The following is a 22,248-nucleotide window of genomic DNA, read 5'->3' as shown; positions in this document are numbered from 1 at the left end:
CACACACAGACACACACAGGCATTTATTGATATTCCCGTTCTTGTAACTTGGCTTTGGGAGCACTGGCAGATGATGGAGTGACTCATGATGATAATAACAGGCAGATTTGGGCAGGAATGGCGCTCCTGCAGCAATTGAACATGGAGGAAGGTGGAGGAGGCGGGCGTTGATATGATCCCTGCCGGTGAAGGCCGGGCCCGCAGCTTTTCTCCATCCTGTCTCCACTGCTCGCTCATATTTATGCATTAGACGTTTCTGCAGTGAGCCGCTGGATATTGATGTGTTTTAAGGAGGTGTCCCCAGTCCTCCCCTCCCCTACATCCCTCCCTCCCCTCCCTTCCTCTCTCTCTCCTCCTCGCCTCCTCCGTGCTGCTGATCCGCGGGGTCTCGGTGCGCTCAGACGCGCTCGGCGTTCAGACTCGTAAGGACCCCGATGGCCCCCAACCACAGGGACTGCGCTAACCAGACGACCATCCCCGGCTTCCAGCTCCCCTAGCGAAGGCAGGACCCCGAGAGCCTGCTCCTGGAATACCGCATTGTTTTATAATTTCCAACAAGAGAGAGGAAGGTGATGATGCTGATGATGCGCCCGCGATGGTGGATTTCCCTTTTGTGCGTCTGTGGATTGATGCACGTCGGTCACCAGAGCAGCCTTAATGCCCAAAATGGTAACTGATGCTATTTTAGATATTATAGAAATTATTATGGCGCAAACAAATCGTTAAATCGCCATTAACGTGCCTGTGTCTGTTTGTTATTTGTATCACAGCTTTGGCTACTTCACAGTCTCCATCTAAAATATGCATGTAGCCTGTAGCTGTTCCGTGTTATCAAAGGAAATAGGACCAATCGACATTTCAGATGGCGGTGTTTGTGATAAATGTTTCTCCGCATCACCTCTGTTTCCCGCACGGAGGGACAGGCGGGTATTGAAATCTGTGTTTTCCTCTCTGTGCAGGAGACGCCTTGTCGAGCTTGAAGGCTCTTCGTGATGCGGGCAGGTTTGTCGGGAAGGAGGACACGGTGCCTCTCCGCCTGCTCTACAGCAGACACAACCACAGCCAGATCACAGAGGATGAGCTCAGCACCAGGGTGAAAGCCAGCGCCGGCTCCACACAGGTACACAGTGTTTTGTGCTGTTGTCAGGATGGAGAGAGGAGTGTCTGCATGTAGGGCTGCTGCTGCTGCTGCTGCTGCTGCTCTCTGTTTCCTGCGTGTTTATGTTTGCATTGATTCATCCCCTCCTCTGCCCTTGCCCTCGGAGGGGAAATTAATAATTAGTTAATTACAAGCAAAACAGAAGAAGCTTGAAACATTTAGGCAGGAACAGGCCGCGCTAATTAGACTGTCTGCAGGTGCTATATGGGTCATCACTGCATTCATATGCAAAAAGCAGACCACCCTGTCTTTAAACTGATCACCTCTTCAATTGTTACTCTGTCCACGCTGCACATTTACTGTAGGAAATCATTTGTAGTCATCCGGCCAACCAGGATCATTAATAATTTAGTGATAAGTTGCATCTTGCATGTCCAGCTGGGCTGCTGCCTCACCTATACCAGACCATGTCCCATGCATCAAGCAGCATTTTTTCACTTAACTCATAAATAAAAGACTTAAAGGTTAACTCTTAGAGCGCGACTGAAATATCTGAGTGGGCGATATCAGCAGACTTCATCTTATCACAGATTTATTGGTAACATAGGTGTAGATTTAAAGGGAGACTCAGGGGATATGCCCTCCTCAATATTTAGCACATGTGCATTTGTTTCCCCCAATAAAAAACAATAAAGCACCAGAGGACTTTTATTCTGATTGAATTTAAGACATCTCTACCTGAAATTGGTGCGTAAAAATTCACCATAATACAGGAAATTAAGTGTTAACCCTCCAATGTTGAAATAAAATCTATGCCCTTAATTGGTAACATCAGCATACCCTATATGATAACCAATATGCACCAAGAAGTTGCAGATCAATGCTAAAGATACTGTCAAACACTGTCACTTTTTCACTATTACATAGTCTGTCCACCAGAGGAGCACTAAATTTAATTTAAATGTCCTGCTTTGGTACATCTGGTCACAATTCTTTCATAATCAAATTTATTTAATCCTCATAAAAATGTGGTTTTTAAGTTAAAGAACTTGTCTGATATGTCATTAATATTAATTATTATTATTATTTGTCTAAAAAAAACAGCATCTTTTTGGCTGCACGATCTGAATATCTCAATATTTAGTGTGATAATCTGCAGGAAATTTGTTCTAAAGAGAGATCGATTCCCGAGATAATTTGTTGATTTAAAGGTCCAGTGTGTAGGATTTATTGGCAGCTTGTGGTGAGGTTGCAGAACTGAAACTTCTCCCGTGCAGTGTTGGGAAGATTGTTTTTAAAATGTAATAGGTTACAGATTACTAGTTACTCCTGTAAAAACGCAATATGCAATGTAACTATTTTAATTACTTCAAAGTAATGTAGCTTATTACATTGATTATTTTTGATTACCTTTCTAACAAATGTTTTGAACTGGGCAATAAATATATAATGTCGTGAAATAGGCTCTGTCAGATGCAAAGCAACAGAATTACTGTTGTACTCTGCATGTAAGCTTTTCACTGAACACAGTATATTCAGATGTAAATCATTTGTTAACACCACCATTTTGATTAGTAACTGTAATTTAATTACGTCTTTTTTCTCAGTAACTTGTATCGGTTGCTGGCAATTATGCCAAGATGCCCGTCAGAGTCACAGTCTGATGAAATTCAGTTTGTAGTTTCAACCAGTAAAACCCTACAAAGGAACAAGAACAGGTACCATCTCCTTAAACTAGCAATACACACAAGACACATAAGCAAACAAGAAACACACGACATGGCAAAAGTCAGTATTTCCCACAGTGTATTATACGATCAGTGACAGTGCAGAAATCCAACATACAGTAAAAAATTATTTGTATTCTGTTTCCCCAACCTGAGTTGATTTCTCAGTCAGTCTGTGTCACTGTTTACAAAAGTTATCTGCTCAGTCCACTCTTATTGTCACTGATTACAATTACATTTATTTTGTAATTTAATTAAGTGTCCCCAACACTGCCTCCATGTGCCAAGCTTGTAGGAGAACTATGGTGTCCGACATTAAAATGGAATGACCCTATCTAGAGCAGGTGTTTGGTTTGTCCATTCTGGGCTGCAGTAAAACAACATGGCGACCTCCATATGAGAGGTCCTGCTTCGTATGTAGATATAAACAGCTCATTCTAAGTTAAAGAAAACACAACAATTCTTATTTTAAGGTGATTTTACACTAATTGAAACACAGTTTTGAGTATTATATTCCATGTCTGCCAATATATCCCTCTAAATCCGACACACTGGACCTTTAAAAAAACATGTACATGTATGTTCACAGTTATTTAACATTATTTTCTACTGTAGCTGGTGTTTAAGCAGAACACTGCAGACTTGTTGGTAAAATAGGTTATGCATGGGTTAAACTGTTTTGCAGTAAATGTGGACATGACCACCCACTGAATCTACCATGTTGCAAAGTTATGCAGAAAGCTGCTGCTGATTATCTAAACCCAACAGGCACAACAACATTGTTTGGAAAAAAAAAAAAAGCCTAGCAGAGCCGTTTGGCCTCGTCTGTAATAACCGATACAGTGCAGTAATAACCATAATCACTGTAACTGTGTTCGCCGAGTCAGTTCAGTGAAGCAGCATGTCTGCTGGGTTCATTTCAAGAGATGAGTCAATTAGCATTGTGCAAACCTGTCATGCGTTTTTAATTTGTGCGGCTTAGGTTTGTGTAGGCTAGCCTATTCAGGGCTCAGAGAGTGGAGAGGGCTACAGATGGTAGCAGGCAGGGAGGTGTTAACCCTTTGTCTCTCTCACACCTCAGACGGGTAAACAAGCTAACAGGAACCATCTGCCATCAGATATCATTTTAATATTTTCCTTTTGAAGCTGATACTAATGTCCGTCACAGGTTTTGTCGCAAAACCATCTTTCTGTGAACTGGAGTTTAAAGCAAGGAGACTAATATCTGCAGAGCAAAGGATGATAACTCATATTTGAACAAGGCAGTTACCTTCTCCGGAGACAGTTAAGATAAGCCTGCAGTTCCTGAGTTAACAGCTCAGGAGATGTGTTTATTTTGCTATAAAAAATGGATTGTGTCAGATCATGGTTATTAAAATACCGGGCGATCAGTAACAGCCTCAAAGTACTTATTAGGCTATAAAATATACATTGCAAGTGAGGAACAGATCGAGGGAAGGAGGAGGAGGAGATGGGTGCGTCTTTGATTTGATTTCTGATGTTTTTTGATTTGATTTCTGATGTTCTGAGGCTTTTATTCTCCAGAGAGTTGAATCTGCGCTGCAATCAGCCGTGATGTCACTCGCACAAAGTTTGATCAGTTATTTGGCTGTTTTTAGATCAGCAGCCTAAAAACAAATCTGTCAAACCGTTCTGACACAAAGGAAGTTATTTATAGACCTCTGTTGCATTGCCTATTTTCGGTCTCAGACACAAACACCTTCACTGCTGAATGAGCAGCGGTGGAGTTCAGCAAAGTGCTCGTGTTGTTTTGGTGGGGAAAAAAACCCAAATGCCTTAAATGGAATCAGTTCGTGTTGGGTTTGCATGTTTGCCTTCCTGCCTCTCCGTCTGTGTGCAGTGCATTGATAGCACTTACAGTCATACTTCCATAGTCGTGAGTGGAAAGTCAGGCCTGCTATAACTCAGAAATCAATGTAAGAAGAGTCAGTGGTGGTCTCAGAATATTGGCCCGACTCAGTCAAGCTGGGATGTGCTTTCATTAAACACAATTACTGGTACCTCCTCCCATCATGGATCCAATCTGCCAGATTAGATTTCTTCACAAGTGTGCCATGGAAAGGGATTGCCCTTTGTACGTGCTCGCACACACCCACACACACCCACACACCCTCTTACCCGCTCATATATGCATTGACCACGCGCAGACACACGCCTACAAACAATAGAGTCTGTGGTCAATGGGGACCTCACGGGCTAAGGTCATCCTTGGGTAAGCACATGGGCACCCCCTCAATTGGAAACAAAAGAAACCCCACACACCCCTCCTCCCCAGGTTGTCATGCGATGTCCGGTCTGTAATGAAGGTAGCCTGGGGGAGGCTGAGCGGTGTCTCAGCTCAGCTCTGGGACTCCCCTGGACCTGCACAGGAATGATTGTAGGGAGTCCTCATTGACCCAAGGGTGTGTCATGAAGCCTGTACCATATGTGCCCAGAGCTGGAAATGAATCAGACCCTCCTCCAACCAAATCAATCACACACAGCACATGCAGTTAGAGATGAGTCTCCATTTCTATATTTGTTTACATTCATATTGCTGCCAGACAGAAATATGGTTCAGTGTGGGTTTAAGAATTTCAATGAATCCTTGGCTTTGTGAAACTGTTACAAACCCAGTCTGGTAAACATGAAAATCAATGGTCAAATAATATGTGTATGTTCACTTAAGTGTGTGTGTATATGTGTGTGTGAGTGTGCATTACATAAACTGTATTAAATTGGAGCATTGAAGTGTAACGTGAGATTACGTGAGCAGAAATTAAAATTCAGAGTATGAGGACAGACCGTGATGGCTCAATGAAACCAATGATATTCTTACTGCTGATTGGTGCTGAAAAAGACAATACAGCCATCCATCAATGTAGATGAGAATTGATCCTTGCATAAGATAATGAATTGAACCATGAATATGATAATGGCTGCAGTTGGTTAACATGAATAACTTGTCTTTTCTGCCTTTTTAGGTGAACCATGTGGCCCAAGCAAGCTTTCAAGTCGATGCTTTTGGCAGAAAATTCATCTTGGATGTGGAACTGAATCAGTGAGTTTTACATTATTACATCTGTCTGTCTGAGTGTCTGTTTGTCTGGCTTGCTAATAGCTATCTGTGTGTCTGTCTGGATATTTATCTATCAGTCTAGGCCAGTAATTCCCAACCTATTTTTGCTTAAGGAACCCCCTTTTTTTTTACCATTCAGTAAACTGACAACCCCTGACTATGTGACAAATTTTATGGATATTTCACATTATATTCAATGCATAACAATAAAAACTGATAAACTGTATAATTAACCCAAAACAGTGAACGCAAAAACTGCAGGAAGTTTGTGTAAAACTGCACATTCAACATACATACAATACTCTGTATTACGTATTTTTTAATATTTTTTTTTAACAATCATACTTAATAGTCCTCTTTTTTTGGCAAATTTAATGTTTTCTTCTCTCTGATGCTTGGCCATTGTTCTATTAGCTCTTTGGTTGTTTTAAATGCGTACTTCTCTAAATGCAGGACAAGGCTGTTTAGCAGAGGGTGACAACCCTTTAGTATAACTTTTGTTCAGGTCTTCACAGTGCCCTTCTACTGTGAGATTTTTTAAAAATTATACCTTGAATAATAATCCATGGCCAACTGTAAAAAGTTGTCTTACACCTGTTAAAATCAAGAAGGCCTTGTGACCCTCTAGAAGCTTTAGTAACCTCTAGTGGCCGGGACCTCCAGGTTCGGAACCAGTGGTCTAGGACAAGTTATCGTCATACAATGATTCATATGATATTTTACAAATATGCACACACAGTGGTTGGTATAATATGTAATGAATTTGTGCCCTGCAAATGACGAGATAACATTACGTACTTAACATAAAGTTACATATTTAACGTCAAGTTATGTAGGTTAGATTGAGGAAAGTTAGAGCTCGGAAAAGAAACATGTTTGGGCTTTTTTTTTTTACCCACATACTTGATGTAAAATTACATATGTATTGCTGTATTGCTAAATTGTCTGTTTCTTTGTCTTTCTTTTTATGTCTGTACCATGCTGCAGCACAAATTGCCCACTCAGGGACAATAAAGTTTAACTTGAACTTGAACTTGAACTTGAAGTAAATTACTGTTGTTAGATTTAGGAAAGTTAAGTTATGTCGATTAGGTTTAGACGAGTAAGGCTACGTAGGTTAGGTTCAGGCAAGTGAAGTCATGAAGGTTAGGGTTAGAAAAAGAAATATGGGAATGACGTATCCTTAAATGACTCGAGTTCACTTTGTTTCACACGGTTCTGAACACTGGTCTCCTGGAGAAAGTCCTGTGTTTGTTTGACCCAACGACCACCCCAACCTTCCTCGTTTCACTTTTCTTACTACTTCCTTCCATACTCCCATCAGCTCATTCTGGTGCATTACTTTTCGTAGATATATGTCCAAACAGTGCATAAAAACAGCCTGTCTGGGTATCCATCAACCAATCCACAGGCTAGGATAATTATTGCGAACCCCTCCCATGTCCTGTTTTCAAAATTTTAACGGCTTCCATCAGGTTAACTCTATAGGGTTCCAATTAAACACAGGAGAGAATGCCAAAGAAGGTATAAAACTTTTTCATCCCTATGTCAATGAGTAAGCAAGGTGTGAAATAAGGAGCTGTGTTGCACGTATTTGACTGCACTTTATGTCTGCTACCTGTATTTTTATGAGGCAGCCTTTATGTCCAACACAAATTTCCCTGGGGACGAGTAAAGACATTTTTTTTTTAAGTCTTGAATCATGCTTTCAGGCCTGAACACTTGTTCTTGTTTAGTGTAAATCCCCAGGCTCACATTGCGCATTAATCGAGCGCTGACTGCAGTATTTTAACTGAAGTTGGTCATTGTGGTTCTGCTGGACTGAGGTCATATTTTCCTGCTCTTTTAGTGCTGTTTATTGCCTGTTTTTGGGGAACTGCACTCTAAGGACATAAATATCTAATGCTGGTGTGTGCTGAAATGGGCCATTGTGTAAATGAACGTATATTTATCTACATGTGTGCGTGTGTTTGCAGCAGGCCGGTTATTGTGTGTGTGTGTCTGTGTGATTTAGAGGTTCCATCATAATAGGAAGTGATTTACGGTAAAGGCTGGAGCACTGCCCTGTCAGACACTGATATTGATCACAGCACTGCTGATGGAAAGCGAGCAACTCTCTCTCCCCTTATTTTCTCCCGCTCTCACTCTGCCTCTCGCTCCCTTTTGCCTCGACCTCTTACACTTTTTTAAAATCACCCTTGTTGGCATCCTTCTCTCTAAACCTTTCTGTGTTTGTTTTGCTTCTGTTTCCCTCTTTCACTCCTTGAGACCATGGCTTGTTTGTCTCATTTAGCCCCAAACAGAAAGCCTGTGAACACACATACCGTGATTCTGCCTGCTCACCACAGCGGAAGTCACTCTCCTACTGAGTGAAACGTTACATCACAGGAATTCCCACGTTTAGAGGGTATGTTTCTGTGAAACCTGCAGCTCGCTGCGTGACGCATCAGCTAGTCACGGATAGAAATGTGTCGTCCACAAATACCCACACAAAAACACACACACACACATGCACTTAGACTTTCATCAGCATTTGGTTTGATGCCGAGTCATTATTCATGCGTGTGACACAGTGTGCTTGCAGCGTCCTTTTTCTATAATCTCTTAACGGGTTGTGGTGGAGAAAGTCCATCAGAATGTCGACTGAAAGGAAACACTTGAGTGAAATCCTGTTTTTAGCTTTCCAAGTGAGTGGAGTAGCCTCCAACCAGACAGCTCTGGGCAACAGTTTGACATGTGTGGCTCTGAATAAGAATGAGAGAGTGAGAAGAGTGCAGTGGAGCATTGTACTGTGACATTCATCTGTTTTCTCTAAGAAAATTGTGTTTTTTTTGTAGAGCTGAAAAGATAAATCAATATAAAGAAAAATAATGTGTATTGTTTGTCATTTTTCAAACAAAAATATCAGATAATTCTAGCTTCTCATGTGTGAAGATTCTGTTTTCTTTGTTTTATTTGATCATAGACTAAATATTTTTAAAGTGTCCCACCATCTGCTGGTTTGACTGAGTCTGATCCAAAACCGTCATTTTCGGCAGACTTTGAACTGCGGACGGTGAGGTGGAGCAAAAACATTTGATGCAGCAGCTCCATTTGTCTGTGAAGTAGTGCAGCAATACTAACTTCAAGTGTAAAGTAGCAGTGCTAATAAAATGTTAGCAAACCGGTAGTCCGCCATTGTTGTTGTGGTTTCTAGCATATGCTAATTACACAAAGCAGCAATGGGCATTCACGAATTGAGGAGATGATGTCATTGTTTCCCAAACGTCCAAACAGATATACAGAAACAAACGTTCTGATATTAAAATATCTAGAATTTTTTTTAGTTTTAAGGCAGGCGGCATGGTAAGCTTGGCTAGTTGGAGTCCTGTGTATGTGGTGATTGGCATTGTTTAAATTGTAGGAATGTTTTGTTTTGGTTCAGTTTTCCGTCCGTCTCTGGGGCAGATCTCCAGTTTCCCCATGTGTCTGAATGACTACACCCCATATTCTTCTGCCTCTCTCCTCTCTCATCATCATCGTCCTCTACCACACTCCTCCGTGAACTGATCCCCCGCTTGACAGCCACACTGATTTTGTTTACAGATAGCTTTCATGCCAGACAGATTAAACCCAGTTGATGTGTGTGTGGGTGCAGGAGTGGGAGGTATTTTAGCTGAATGGGCCAACATTTGTTTTTTGGCCTCCAGTAACAAAACCTAGTTCTCTCATTTCGATCAATGACTGATTCTGCCGCTGTGCATTTTTCTGTGTTTAATTGTTGCCATGGGCAAACAAGAAAGATGTGTTTTTTAGCTTTCACTGTCGGCTATGTCTCTAGTGCTACGGTACATATTATCTCTATTATCATCATCTCTGAGGAGCCTTTTCAGAGTCTTCAGTTAATGTTCGGCCATTATCTGTGAATAATAGGAGTGTAGGTGTTTTGTTATGAAGTCATATGTCTTGTAAATATAAAAAGCATGCTGTATTTGGATATCTTATTTGTTATATATACTTATTCAGTCTAGTGCTCTTAATTTCAGATATGAACTCTTTACCTCGTTTTTTGTTGTCCACACACATTTTTTGCAATGCTAGCAGCACTATGGGTGGCAGTGTCTGTCGGACGGTCAGTCCACCACTTTGGTCCAGACTGAAAATCTCAATAACTGTGTAATAGTTCGGAATTTTGTACAGATATTTATGGTCCCTTCAGGTTGACGCGTAATGACTTTGGTGATCCCCTAACCCTAGCCCTAGCCCACAGGTTAGCAACCTTCACTATTAAAAGAGCCATTTTTGGCCCAACCAAAAAAGTCTGGAGCCACAAAATATATTTGAGCCGTGTAGTGACGGTAACACAGCCTTTTAAATCTAAATTAGCCTTTAAACATTACCAGTAGGTCTAAATAGGCATTCATTAATATGTTTACCACAAGGTGTCCACCCTTCAGTGGGCTGTTTATCAGTATTTGATGCTTTAAAACTTTACAGCGATTAGCAAACTAATCTGTCCATGCACAAATTAAATTAAAATTTCAATTTTCCTCCAACACTTTTCCTTTTTTGGATTTGGAATCCATAGTTAGCTTAGCGAGGGAGAATCAAGACTAGCCAGGTTTGGCAAAATATAGGGGAAAAGGCGCCAGGCCATGAACAAATGACGCACATTTTAGTCGACAGTTTAACTCGGGTTTGGCCCACTTGACATGCTGCGCTGCTGTGTTGTGCTATGGCCTATTCAAGTGCTGGAATTTGTTATTCACGTGACAACATCTGAACTCAACACAGGCTTCGCTCCATTAAATGTGTACAGTGCCGTGCTGCGGGTTCGGGCCGGGCTCGGTTATAATTGTCTCGGACTTGGGTTGGGTTCGGTCAGGAAAATGCGGCCCCCCAATATAATGGTAGGGGAAACACTGATTATAATTGAAAATGAAAATGTAAAAAAAAAACAAAAAAACGTATCCATACTATTTCCGTATAATATTTTGTTAAAGCTACAGGAAGCCACTGGAGAGGGTCAGGCTTCGGAGCGTAGGTTGCCTACCCCTGCTTTAGCATCATCGTTAGGTGAACATTTTTTTTTAATACTACTTCATACTGTCCTAGGAAAAAATACCTGGAAAAACTGGTGACATTTTCATCAGCCTCAGCTGCACTTTGTGTTTAGCTCTAATTAGCAATTGTTAGCATGCTAACATGCTAAACTAAGATGGTGAACATGGTAAACATTATACCAGCCTGGAATGAGCATGTTATTGTGCTGATGTTCACATTTACAACCTCAAAACATTAGTGTTGTTTTATTTTCACCTGCTATTATATTTCAGTACTCACTCACAAAAAAATATTTTCACACACTTTACCACTGGCCAAGAAACCCACTAACACCTACTTACATCTTGCTTTTGTATATAATTGGAAAGTTTCTAGTCGGCATTCACTCCTGTGACACATGACTCTGCAGTAGTTACGGGTATTTAATGGCTCCAGCTCCAATAAGCTTGTGATTGAAATGCAAGAGTCGCTAATTTTTCCCCCTTTGCTGGTGCGATGCAATGACGGCTCGCCACTAAATACCATCTATCTCTGTCTAAGCTGCGCTTGAATTGTTGCAGATTAGTTTGTAAGTTTGAGAGAGAGACTGGGTACGTAACAAATATAAAAAAGGAGTAACCACCGTAACATTTTCACTGGCCTCAATGCTGCTTTCTACTTTTAGTGACATGTTTAATGGCTCCTCCATGACGTCCAACGTGACACACCTGAAACAAAAAACAGGAAGGCGTACGACTGCACAGCTGTGGTCCACTGACAATGGGAAAGCAGTCCATCACCTATTTTTAACAGGTTTTCACACGTTAAAAACCTGCGTACATGTGCTAATTTTGGTGGAAAAGGGTCAGGACATTGCGTTTTCAAAAGTGTACTTCCCCGATTTTTAACCAGCTCTGCATCAAAACAATGTAGGAAGTATGTGTAAATGAACTGTGGTAAACTTCACCTCTGTCTAACCAGTGCAGAGATATCCCTTCTCACCCACTGGTGAAACCCCGCTGGATGACGTAATTTATGTTATCGGTAAAACTAGGCAGTGCTGATCGAATATATGTCAAGATTATGTTACTGCATTGCCTATTTCTCACCTACAGTGTTTTTAAAAACTTTTAAGTGACGTTTTTAGCTGTAATAGCAAGAATTTGTGAACAGGAAGTGGGCGGCATACTGTTTCCTGCACAGTGAAAATGGAAGTTGAAAAAACTGAGATCAAATGGTACAACGAGGCTGTGCTGGTCAAATATAAACCAAGATTCTGTCAGTGAGTTGCCTGTAAGAGATCGACATTGTTTCTTGCCAGCCGCCAACATTGTTTCAAACGGAGTGTTTGCTTTACGTCATCAACCAACGAGAGCGTTTATTGGTCAGGTGCACCCATGAGAGGTTGCTATATCACAGAACTTGCACTGAGACATTTTGTTGAAATAAGAAATGAGTTTGCCATATGGTGAGAATACTAAAATATTTCAATGTGTAGTTGTTAACTCTTTCAGTAGCAAAGTGCCATACTGACACGAGTCATCCATCTGAAGTGTGGCAGTCTATAGAGAGGAAGTCACTCAGGAGGGGGTTGGTGGGTCATGGGGTCTTTATTCTCCCCCTGTCTTTGTCTTCCTCTTACTCCTCCATCTCAGCGGCCGGTTACAATTTACCATTCATGGGACTGGGGTGAGCTGAAATGTGCAGGGGATGGGGGGTTGCTGCTTTTTTTAATCATCCTCAACCCCACCACACACACTCACACTCTCACTCACATTTCCACCCTTGATTGCTCCCACCCTCCACACCCACTCTCCATTCAGCCAAGCCCCTACAAGCCCCTTTACCCCGCCCTTCCCACCTGCTCTCGCTGAATAATAGATGGTGCTTTAAGATTAAAGCGGAGCGTGTGTATACGTGTGTGTGTGTGTAATGGTTTCCGGCTTGTCCATCATGAGTTGAAGGGGAAACATTGGGATGATGTTTGTTTGTGTACTGTGCTACATATAACTGCCCTTTCCAGTGCTATAGTACTGTTACAGAAAAGTTGATCGGTGCATTTGACAAGCTGTGATAGGCGTTGTGTATGTGAGTAAAGTTTGTTGTTTACTCATTCAGCAGAAGTCATATCAATAAGTCTAGGTGGTGCGATACAAGCCATATCACAATATCAGCAATTTATCTTCTTCATATTTATATTATACAGTTTATAAAGAGGGGGTGGCACAGTGGTGTGGTGGTTAGCACCGTCGCCTCACAGCAAGAGGGTTCCCGGTTCGATCCCGGGTGTGGGAGCCCTTCTGTGCGGAGTTTGCATGTTCTCCCCGTGTCAGCGTGGGTTCTCTCCGGGCACTCCGGCTTCCTCCCACAGTCCAAAGACATGCAGATTGGGGACTAGGTTAATTGATAACTCTAAATTGTCCGTAGGTGTGAATGTGAGCGTGAATGGTTGTTTGTCTCTATGTGTCAGCCCTGCGATAGTCTGGCGACCTGTCCAGGGTGTACCCTGCCTCTCGCCCGATGTCAGCTGGGATAGGCTCCAGCCCCCCCGCGACCCTCAAGAGGATGAAGCGGTTAGAAGATGAATGAATGAATGAATGAGTTTATAAAGAGATTAAAAGACAATTTATTGGACACCTTTTTAATAATTGATTAATCGTTTAAGTGGTTTTTCGAGCAAAGTTGCCCTTAAAGTTCCCGGTTTCCTGAGATTTTTTTTTGTTGCTTTTGTTTTCTATAATAGTAAACTGAATATCTCCGGGTTTTGGACTGTTGTTTGGACAAAATAAGCAAACTGAATATGTCAACTTGGGGAATTTTTTGATATGTTATAGACTAGATTTTATACATAGTTCATTTAAGAAATAAAAAGCAGATTCTTTAGTGATAAAAGTGAGCGTTATTTGCAACCTTTCTTTAAAATATGGCAATTTCATGCAGTCCTCTGAATGACATGCTCAACTTGATGATGTCCCACAAAATTATTATGAACAAAAAGAGACTTGGAAATGTGCTGCTGTCAAAATCGTTTGATTTATAACAATATTGATCACACTTAGGAACTTTGGTTCATGCTGTTGGTATAACAATTACTCTAAACTGTAAACTTATATAGTGAAAATTTTCTGAATTCTAGTATTTAAAATGTATTGACAGTTTTGAATGTTGAATTTTTCCACGTCTGGGTATGGTGTTCATCTGAGCCATTGGAATATGTATACCTATTGGTTATTATTTGCTCCACAGACAGAGCAGCAGAAGGTTAAGCGCAGTGAAAGTGAATTTAACTCTTTGTTGCGCTGGGTATAAAGTTTGCTTTCAGTTAAAAACAGCTGCTGCAGTTATCCATCGAACCGCTGATCAGCTCTGATCGACTGATCAGTTATCAACCCCATTACTCAAAACTCCACAAACTGCTGCTGAGGTAAAAAGAATAACGTCTGCGCTGCTTTCAGGGACCTGCAAAAGTCTCCAAATTTAGAAAGAGGACACAGACTGATACAAGAATACACAGGCAAGAAAAACAAAACAAACTGAAAGGTAGCCAAAGTTAGAAATTACAGTATCGTGACACACTATGTTCACGTCGTGATGATACAGTTCCACAAAAATTTCATTAAATGATAATATTGAATTATTGACCAGCCCAAACTCATAGTGTTGTTGAAACAAAAAAGTTATTCTTCTATCACATGTATGGACAAAATGTATTCAATAAACTGCATAGTTTCTGATAACAAATGATAAAAAACTGAAAGGTATTAGCTTGACTGTGTTAAGGAAAGAGTGAGCAGAGTATCTGATTTTGTATTCATACAGTAGGTTATGTATGTACGACAGTGTGAGAGCAGACAGAGAGAAGAACAGGTGGACACGTCCAGCTGGGACTCATAACCTCTTCAGTGTTAGAAACAATCCGCTGCAGCAGCAGTATGAGTAGAAGAGGGCTTCTCTGTCTCCTCATGTGCGATGTTGACACTGACAGACACTCAGTGTATTATTATTTCTACTACTGTGTCATGTCAGCTTTCCCTGCATGCACACAAATACTTTATGCAAATGCTGAGGGTCAATTCCAGGCAATGCTGAATGCATTATTCATCTGTGTGAAGGGGTGTGTGAATATGTGTGTGCACCAGCGAATGACAACGTCATTGAGGAGGGGGCTGGGGGAAGATAGAGCGCTGATATAACCATTGGATCCCTCTAACTGCCTCTGTTAGGTAGGAAGCTAACCAAACATCCCATGGCTCAGTGGTTTGATCAATGTGCGCATATGTGTTGGTGCGTCTGTGCACGGGCAGAAATGTGTGTGTGAGGAAGGTTGCTCCCCCCCATCGCAGTCGTCAATATAAAGCTGCTGCAGAGTCTTTGTGTGTATCGTCTCGTTGGGCCTCAGGTGCAGGAGAGGCATGTAAAGTGTTGTCTTAATTAGAGCTTACAAGACTAGATCAAATGAGATGAGGCTCAGATGGAAAAGGGGAGGATCAATACTTAAGAGGAGGAAAATAAAGAGAATTGGGCAAATTACTTATCTCGGTTTCTTTAATGTTACTCACTCTTGTTGGTGATTTTATATTGGTTAAATAAGTTTTGGATCGTGTGAAAAAACTTGCACCTTTTTGCCGTAATTATTTACATTTTCATTCCCAGCTTGGTAACTGTGGGTGTGTCCTCAGTGACAGTGACCACATGGGTAATCTGTCTATAAGAATCAATAAGAATTTTTGCCTTCATTTGAGAGATGATGGTGACAAGGCAGACTGGGAATGGGGGTATGGGAATATGGGAATGGGTCGTAAGGCTGGAATTAAACCCTGAATGTTATAGTTATGTGGTGTGCACTGTATCTACCAGCTACCAGAGCTCCAAAGCTTTGAAAATATCTTTAAACCAAGGATGTTGCATCCATGTTTGCTCGCTAGCAGTCCTTTTCTTTTTTGATGGCAGGACTGTGTTTTGCGTCACTGGCATTTTTGCATGTGTACATGTCGATGCATGTCCAGGATACAAACACAACTGGGACCCACTCATAAAAACAAGATCAACTCCATGTGCTACTCGTGGTCAAAATCTCCACAGGACCATGTATTGACCTTATGCGACCTGCTATTTTTTGTTTTTAGCTTGTTACATTTCTGGTTTGGTCTTAACTTTTGGTGGCAACTGCTGGCTGTAGGAAACTCAAGTCAAAAGTCTCAGCACTGACCATAGACTGTGTAAAATAATGGATGTAGCTATCATGATGTCACCCACTGCTTTGTTGAGTCCCGTTTTGAAGCCTTGAGTCTCTTTTGTTTGGAGCCAGACGTAACCATATTTGGTTGAGAGGCCGTAGCTGTGGAGGACCGAGTGGTGGATCTGACCCATAGACCGCGGTGACACCTTGCAGACAGCCTGTCACTCAAAGTGGCCCCGCCCTGCCCTGAAATATGCCCTGAACTTTGAGCCTTGATAAAACAAATGGATGTGTAATATAAAAATTCATCCCACTTACAGTTGTCATAAACAGAGAAATTAGCTATAGAGCACGAAACTGTTTTTAGTACCAGGCTGTAAACATGTTTATTCCTCCAGTAAAGTTGAGCATTTTAATATGGGTGTGTATGGGGATTGACTTTCCTTTGGAGCCAGCCTCAAGTGGACATTCAAGGAACTGCAGTTTTTCACACACGATATTGGCTTAATTTTTTATCCCAGGAGATTGCCACTTGTATCATGGACGTCCATTATACAAACACAATAGGGACCCACTCATAAAACAAAAACAACTCCATGTTGCTATTAGTGGTCAAAATCTGGACAGGGTACATTTGATAAGACATTCTACTTGAGGTACAAATTGCCAAACATAATATCAATGTTGCTCTTTCTGCAGGTTTGTCGTCCTTGTTTTGACCTTATTTGACCTGCCGGTTTTGTCTTAACTTACAGTGGCGATCGCTGGCTGTAGTGAACAACACTCACTGGCTGTGACTGGTTCACATAGTCTACTAAAAATTTCTCAAAGCTGGGAATAAACATCCACATTTTAAAGAGGCCACATGACCTGACGCCACCACATACTCACAGATATCAGATTAAAAAAGACCTGATGCAGTGTTACCCACAGGGGTGGCTCTTAACCTTTTTCGGACCTCTAAATTAGTACGCATTAGGTTGCGGACCAGTGTTTGATAAGATTTCGCTTCCATTGAAAAAGATTTTTTTGTGCCAAACCTACCCACAGGTTCACCATAGCATTGTTGATACATAAAGTAATTAGGTTTCAACGTATCTATGTTATGCCAGTATTTCTCTACCAGAGTTTCTTGCACATCGTAGCCTTAGAAGTGCTCTTTAACAAGAGTCTTTGTATAAAATGAGGAGGATATTTCCTTCTGAAACCCTGGACCACCACGACAACTCCTACTATGTTTTTTTTAGCCACATAGTGAGAGGAGTTGCTTGATTGAAATGTTTTTTTTCACCGACAGTATTCTCATGTTTACTTGCAGGACAAATAAGTGCATCAAAATTCCATTCAAGCTGATTTCTTGTTGGTGTTAACTTCGCGACTTTGTCTGACTTTGAGTGGGCTTTGGCCATTTGGTCCCTAAAATATGTGTAGGCGTCCGGCTGCCCTGGACTGTGAAAGATGCTGATGCTGTGGTGTTACTGGTACGTGTCCCTGCGCTGTGTGTGCGTGCATGTGTGTATTTATGCCTGTGTTGCTTGTATGTACATGTGCATACAGCCTTATATCTCCACATGTATGATTTAACTCCCCCTCATGCCCCATTCCAAAATCATTTATCATCCGCCAGTGCCTTGCTCCTTGCATCCTGACGTTGCTACACCCCAACTCCGCTCTTCTCCTCCTTTTCCACCTCCATCTCTGTCTCTCTTCCTCCGTCCCCAGGTCTGTAATTTATTGCAGAGAGGCGTGATCTGATTTACTGCGGACTTAATGAGAAAAACACAGAGAGGAGAGTGTGTGTGTGTGTGTGTGTGTGTGAGAGCGAGAGAAAGAGGGAGAGAAAAAATAGTTAAGGATGAAGAGAAAGAAGAGGACGGAGAGAGAAAGAGAGATGTGGATGTCCTTCATGCACCCTTGAGTCTTGGTGGGTGGGTTGAGTAAGTACAGAAGATCGGGAGAGATAGAGTGGAGTGTGTGTGTGCTGGTGTGTGTGCATGCTCGAGGGAGGTAGGTACTTGAAAGGAGTACCCTAAAAAGAAAATAGTCCCCACTTCCTCTCCTCCTCTCCTCTCCTCTCTCCATCCCTATCTCCTACTTTCTTCTTCTTCTCTCCCCTCAGGCAGGGCTTCTCTCTCTCTGATCTGCGTGTCGTCTGATCACACACACACGCACACACACACTTTAGCACATAGCTTTAGCTATCACATTGGGAATTATATTTGTGAGTGTGAGAAAATGCAGTGCTCACAAACAGTATATTACAGGCTGTGTTTGCTAAGTGGCTCAGCGTCACATCCATATACACAGTATGTCCTGGTAATGTGCAGCAGTCAGAGCATACTCGTGTGTGTCTGAGTGGGTTTTGCAGAGTTTGTGGTGTGTGTCAGGAAGGTAGATACAAATTAATTATATGAGGGGGAGCAGGGTTAATTTAGAAGAACAAATAGCAGCATGGATATTTGCAGTAACAGCGTGTAGAAGTACATTTGTGTTATTTAAGGATGTGCTAGTAAAGTCGATTCACACCTCAGAGACTCTGCTGGATTTCTTTAGGATGTTTTGATAACAGATAAACAGTGTTAAATTTAGATTAAAGGACAGGTGTACAATTTTAAAATCTGTCTTAAATCAAAACTCACATACCCACACTGTATACTGAAGCAGCTTTTGGTCGCTGCATAATTCCTTTTCTTCATAGTGCCCATTAAGAGACCAGCCAAAGTTCATATGAGGCCTCAGCAGTCCGATATAGACAAATCATGTGGATGTCTTCCAAAGTGGCAGTCCATTTGAGTAAGGAATGTCCTCTTAGTGTTATGATCCCTCCAGTCCAACTCAGCCAAAAAAAAGACTGCTTAAGTCTCATATTAGCTGTTTGTCCCTCATCACTTACATTTGGAATTAGGTTTGCTGGGGTAGTCTGTGTTACCGATGTTACACACAGTTCAGACATACATGATTAGAGACCAGTTAGACTACCTGCCCACTGCCCCACCATCATTTTGCTTTCTTTATACAAGTAAAACCCATTTAGTATATTTTCATGTGAGAAGAGTTGACCGACACGTCAAAGATGAATTTGGTGTCAAAGCAAAAAGCAACTTTGTCACTGCATTGTTTTATTGTTGTTGTGATTTCATTAAGAAATAATAATAAGCCAACCCTCTATGCCTCCTTTTCGTTCAAAGTAAGAGGAAGATCTAAATATCTAATGTTAAAGATTGAATGCCGTGTTTACACCTGATATTAAAATGTGTCCTGGGTGATCAGATTACAAGTAGACAGCTCAAAGTACAGGTGTGAACGCACCAGAGTCCTGCACTGGGTCGGGACCCGCAAAAACAGCTGATTTGCGGGTGGTTTGTAAAAAAAAAAAATTTCCCGGGTTCGGATCTGGGTGGAAAAAATAACATGTGGGTCGGATCGCGGGTTTTAGATAAACACATCAGTCATTAGTTCAGTAAACTACAGATAACTATCTTGGTCATTATTTACTCTCTGAGGATCGCCTCCGCTATTTCGCAACGGTCATTGGTTCAGCTGTTTACACGCGTTTTACCATCTAATAACACAATTTGTGATTGGACGATAGAATCAACATGGCTGCCACCGTCTAACAAGCGCCGCTTCCAAAACAGTAAATAATTATTTAGGTATTTGAGAAATAAGTGGATAAAACGTACAACTATCACTTTATAATGTTTCTGAAGTGTTTCTCTGATGGATTACTTCTCTCCTCGATGGATTCTAAAAACACGTGACGGCTCGTAACTGCTGAACGTCGCTCTGGACAGAAAGTAAGTCTATTACACATGTAAAGTTCCTTTACATAGATTTAAAGTTTAAAAGCATTAAATGTAACAAACAAGTTCTTTTACACTCGTATGGGAGAAGAACACAGAGGGTTGATGATGAAGCTGAAGTCAGGTTTTTATTGTGAGAGCTGCTTCATTCAGGTCGTTATTTACTTACTGGCACCTTAACTGTGGCGATATGCTGTTCAATATTCAGCCAATATGACCCAAAATGATTACTTTAAATCCGGGTTACGGGTCGGGCTGCGGGTCGTGTTTCAATGGGTCGGGCCGGGTTGCGGTACTAATTGGCCTGATGCGCGGGTTTGCGGTTTGGGTGCGGGTTTGTACGTCGCCGGGTTGGGTCGGGCGGATCTTGAAAACTGGACCCGTGCAGGACTCTGGAACGCACCCGATGCATCCTCAGTGCCTTTTTAGATCGCTCAGACCACATTCAGAGGTGGTCTAAGCTGCATATGGCCACGAGCTTTCGTCAGTGTGTGCTAATTTGTCCCGGGCCACATTGAAGAGTCACCTACTCAGCTGCCATCCCCTACAGGCAAGCAAACCTTCTGTTGCTGCAGTTACACAGGTTAGACGCAGCACAGAGGGATCGACTCTGGACTCTGTTCTCCCAGCGGATGGTCATTTCAAGCTAACACAGCTAAACATATCCCAACAAACTCACATGGAATCAGCTTAACCTGTTAACAACCATTAGGTCACATTAGTTATGTGATGCTAACTGTTAGCGCTGTCACTGTGTGTGTGTGTGGGGGTTGACTCTCACCAACTCCCACAGCAGTTGTCTCCTATGATGCCGAATGAGCTATAATGTTAATACCCCGTGTAAAAAGGCACAAAGTATAGACATAGACAAATATCCTTTGTCTTGTAAAATGTCCGGTGTGATCAGTAATACTAGTGTTGGCACAAGATTATCACCTGGTGGGGAAATTTCCTCACTGTGGCATCCCTACTGTGAATGTGTCAGGAAAGGATCTCTTTAGGAAGGAAAGAAAAACACTAGCAATCCATCCAAATAATTGTAGAGATATATTTGGGTTTGGACCAAAGTGGTGGACATCACCATCCTTAGAGCCACCTTTAAAAACATGAAAGTGTCTTTTAAGGGCAGGGTTTGTGTTTGTAGACTGCAGGATGTCAAGCGTTGAATTATGGACCTCCCCTTTGATGCTTCTTTATACTCTCACTCCATCACCTCATATTCCTTTATTTCCTCCCCCTCATCTCTACCCCCTCTCTTTTGTCAAGCCGTCTCGACTCCGTTTGGAGGATTAGTGGAGACAAAGACAGATCCAGGAGCCGGCTCTCGCTGAAGACAGGGACAGAAGGAAAGACTGTTGTTCTCTCAGCAGGAAAAGATACTAATGCCTCTCTAAAGACTATTGTCTTTTATAGATTACTCCTTTTCCTCTGTCGTGCTGAATAAAAATCAATCGAAATTATGGTTTACTGTCAGGAGATTAACTATTTAACCACTGCACAGAGTCTGATGGAGAGCAAATGTACCCACAAACACACATGTAATGATGTTAGAGCATAAAATAGAATAATCTCATCAGCTGAACATAGAAAAAAATAAGCAAGTCGTGATTACTCTGTCCCAAGTGCACAGGGCTCCAAAAGTCTGTCTCTGCTGACGCTCTTTGCATGGCGTGGAACAGTCCACATGTTGTCACAGATACAGATCTGCATGTTCTCCTTCATGCCCACAACATCCCCGGCCACTGCATAATTCAGGAGTCAACTCTATTTGGCTTGTATGTTGCGTGCTATAGACCCGACTGCATAATGGACCCGAGATTACAGAGAGCGGGAATACAAACTTGATTCTTTCCTTTCTTTTTTGTTCTATTAGCGTCAATATTTCTTGTTTGTGAGCGTCAGTATTCCCTGTGCAATAAGAGCAAGGATCCCAGTGAGTGTGCCGGTGGAATTGCATGTCTGATAAGTGATTGGAGAGTGAATGAATTATAGCCTGGAGACCTTTAATGAGGCCTCAGTGGGAGGGTGGGTGAGGCTAGAGAAGAGAAGGGGGTGGTGGGCAGGTGAAAGCAGCTGCAGCTCTCCCCAAAGACAAACCTCCACCCCCCTCTCCTCCTCTCCATCATTCCTTTTCACATCTTTATTTCTGCTATCCACCTTTCCATCTTTGCTGCACCCCCCCAACCCCCTTCATGTTTCTCTGGTGCACTTATCCCGTCTCTTTCCTCCCCCATCCTCATTACAGACGCCTGACACAGCACATGTTCAGTCCTTTGTGTGGCGGTGCCCTTTTATTACTGGGTTAAATGGCAAAAAATCCATATATGGAGCTGAAGTCC

The 22,248-nt window shown here is 41.9% G+C and overlaps 1 protein-coding gene across 2 annotated transcripts in view; it reads left to right on the top strand.

Moving 5' to 3' along the window:
* Positions 1-362: 362 nt before the first annotated feature.
* The window catches only part of adam22 (ADAM metallopeptidase domain 22), a 108,260-nt gene continuing 86,374 nt past the window's right edge, over positions 363-22,248 (top strand). Inside the window, exons 1-3 of one of the 2 annotated variants that reach the window (XM_050047770.1) lie at positions 363-669; positions 960-1,120; positions 5,811-5,887. In XM_050047770.1, coding sequence (XP_049903727.1) covers positions 573-669; positions 960-1,120; positions 5,811-5,887 — 335 coding nt within the window. In that variant the 5' untranslated portion in view covers positions 363-572. The remainder of the gene's footprint in view (positions 670-959; positions 1,121-5,810; positions 5,888-22,248) is intronic. The other variant, XM_050047771.1, reaches the window with a different exon arrangement.

The sequence above is a fragment of the Epinephelus moara genome, chromosome 6, assembly GCF_006386435.1.
Source record: "Epinephelus moara isolate mb chromosome 6, YSFRI_EMoa_1.0, whole genome shotgun sequence".
Classification (NCBI taxonomy): domain Eukaryota; kingdom Metazoa; phylum Chordata; class Actinopteri; order Perciformes; family Serranidae; genus Epinephelus; species Epinephelus moara.
The sequence above is the reverse complement of the archived record's forward strand: the minus strand, read 5'-3'. Positions and strand labels throughout refer to the sequence as shown.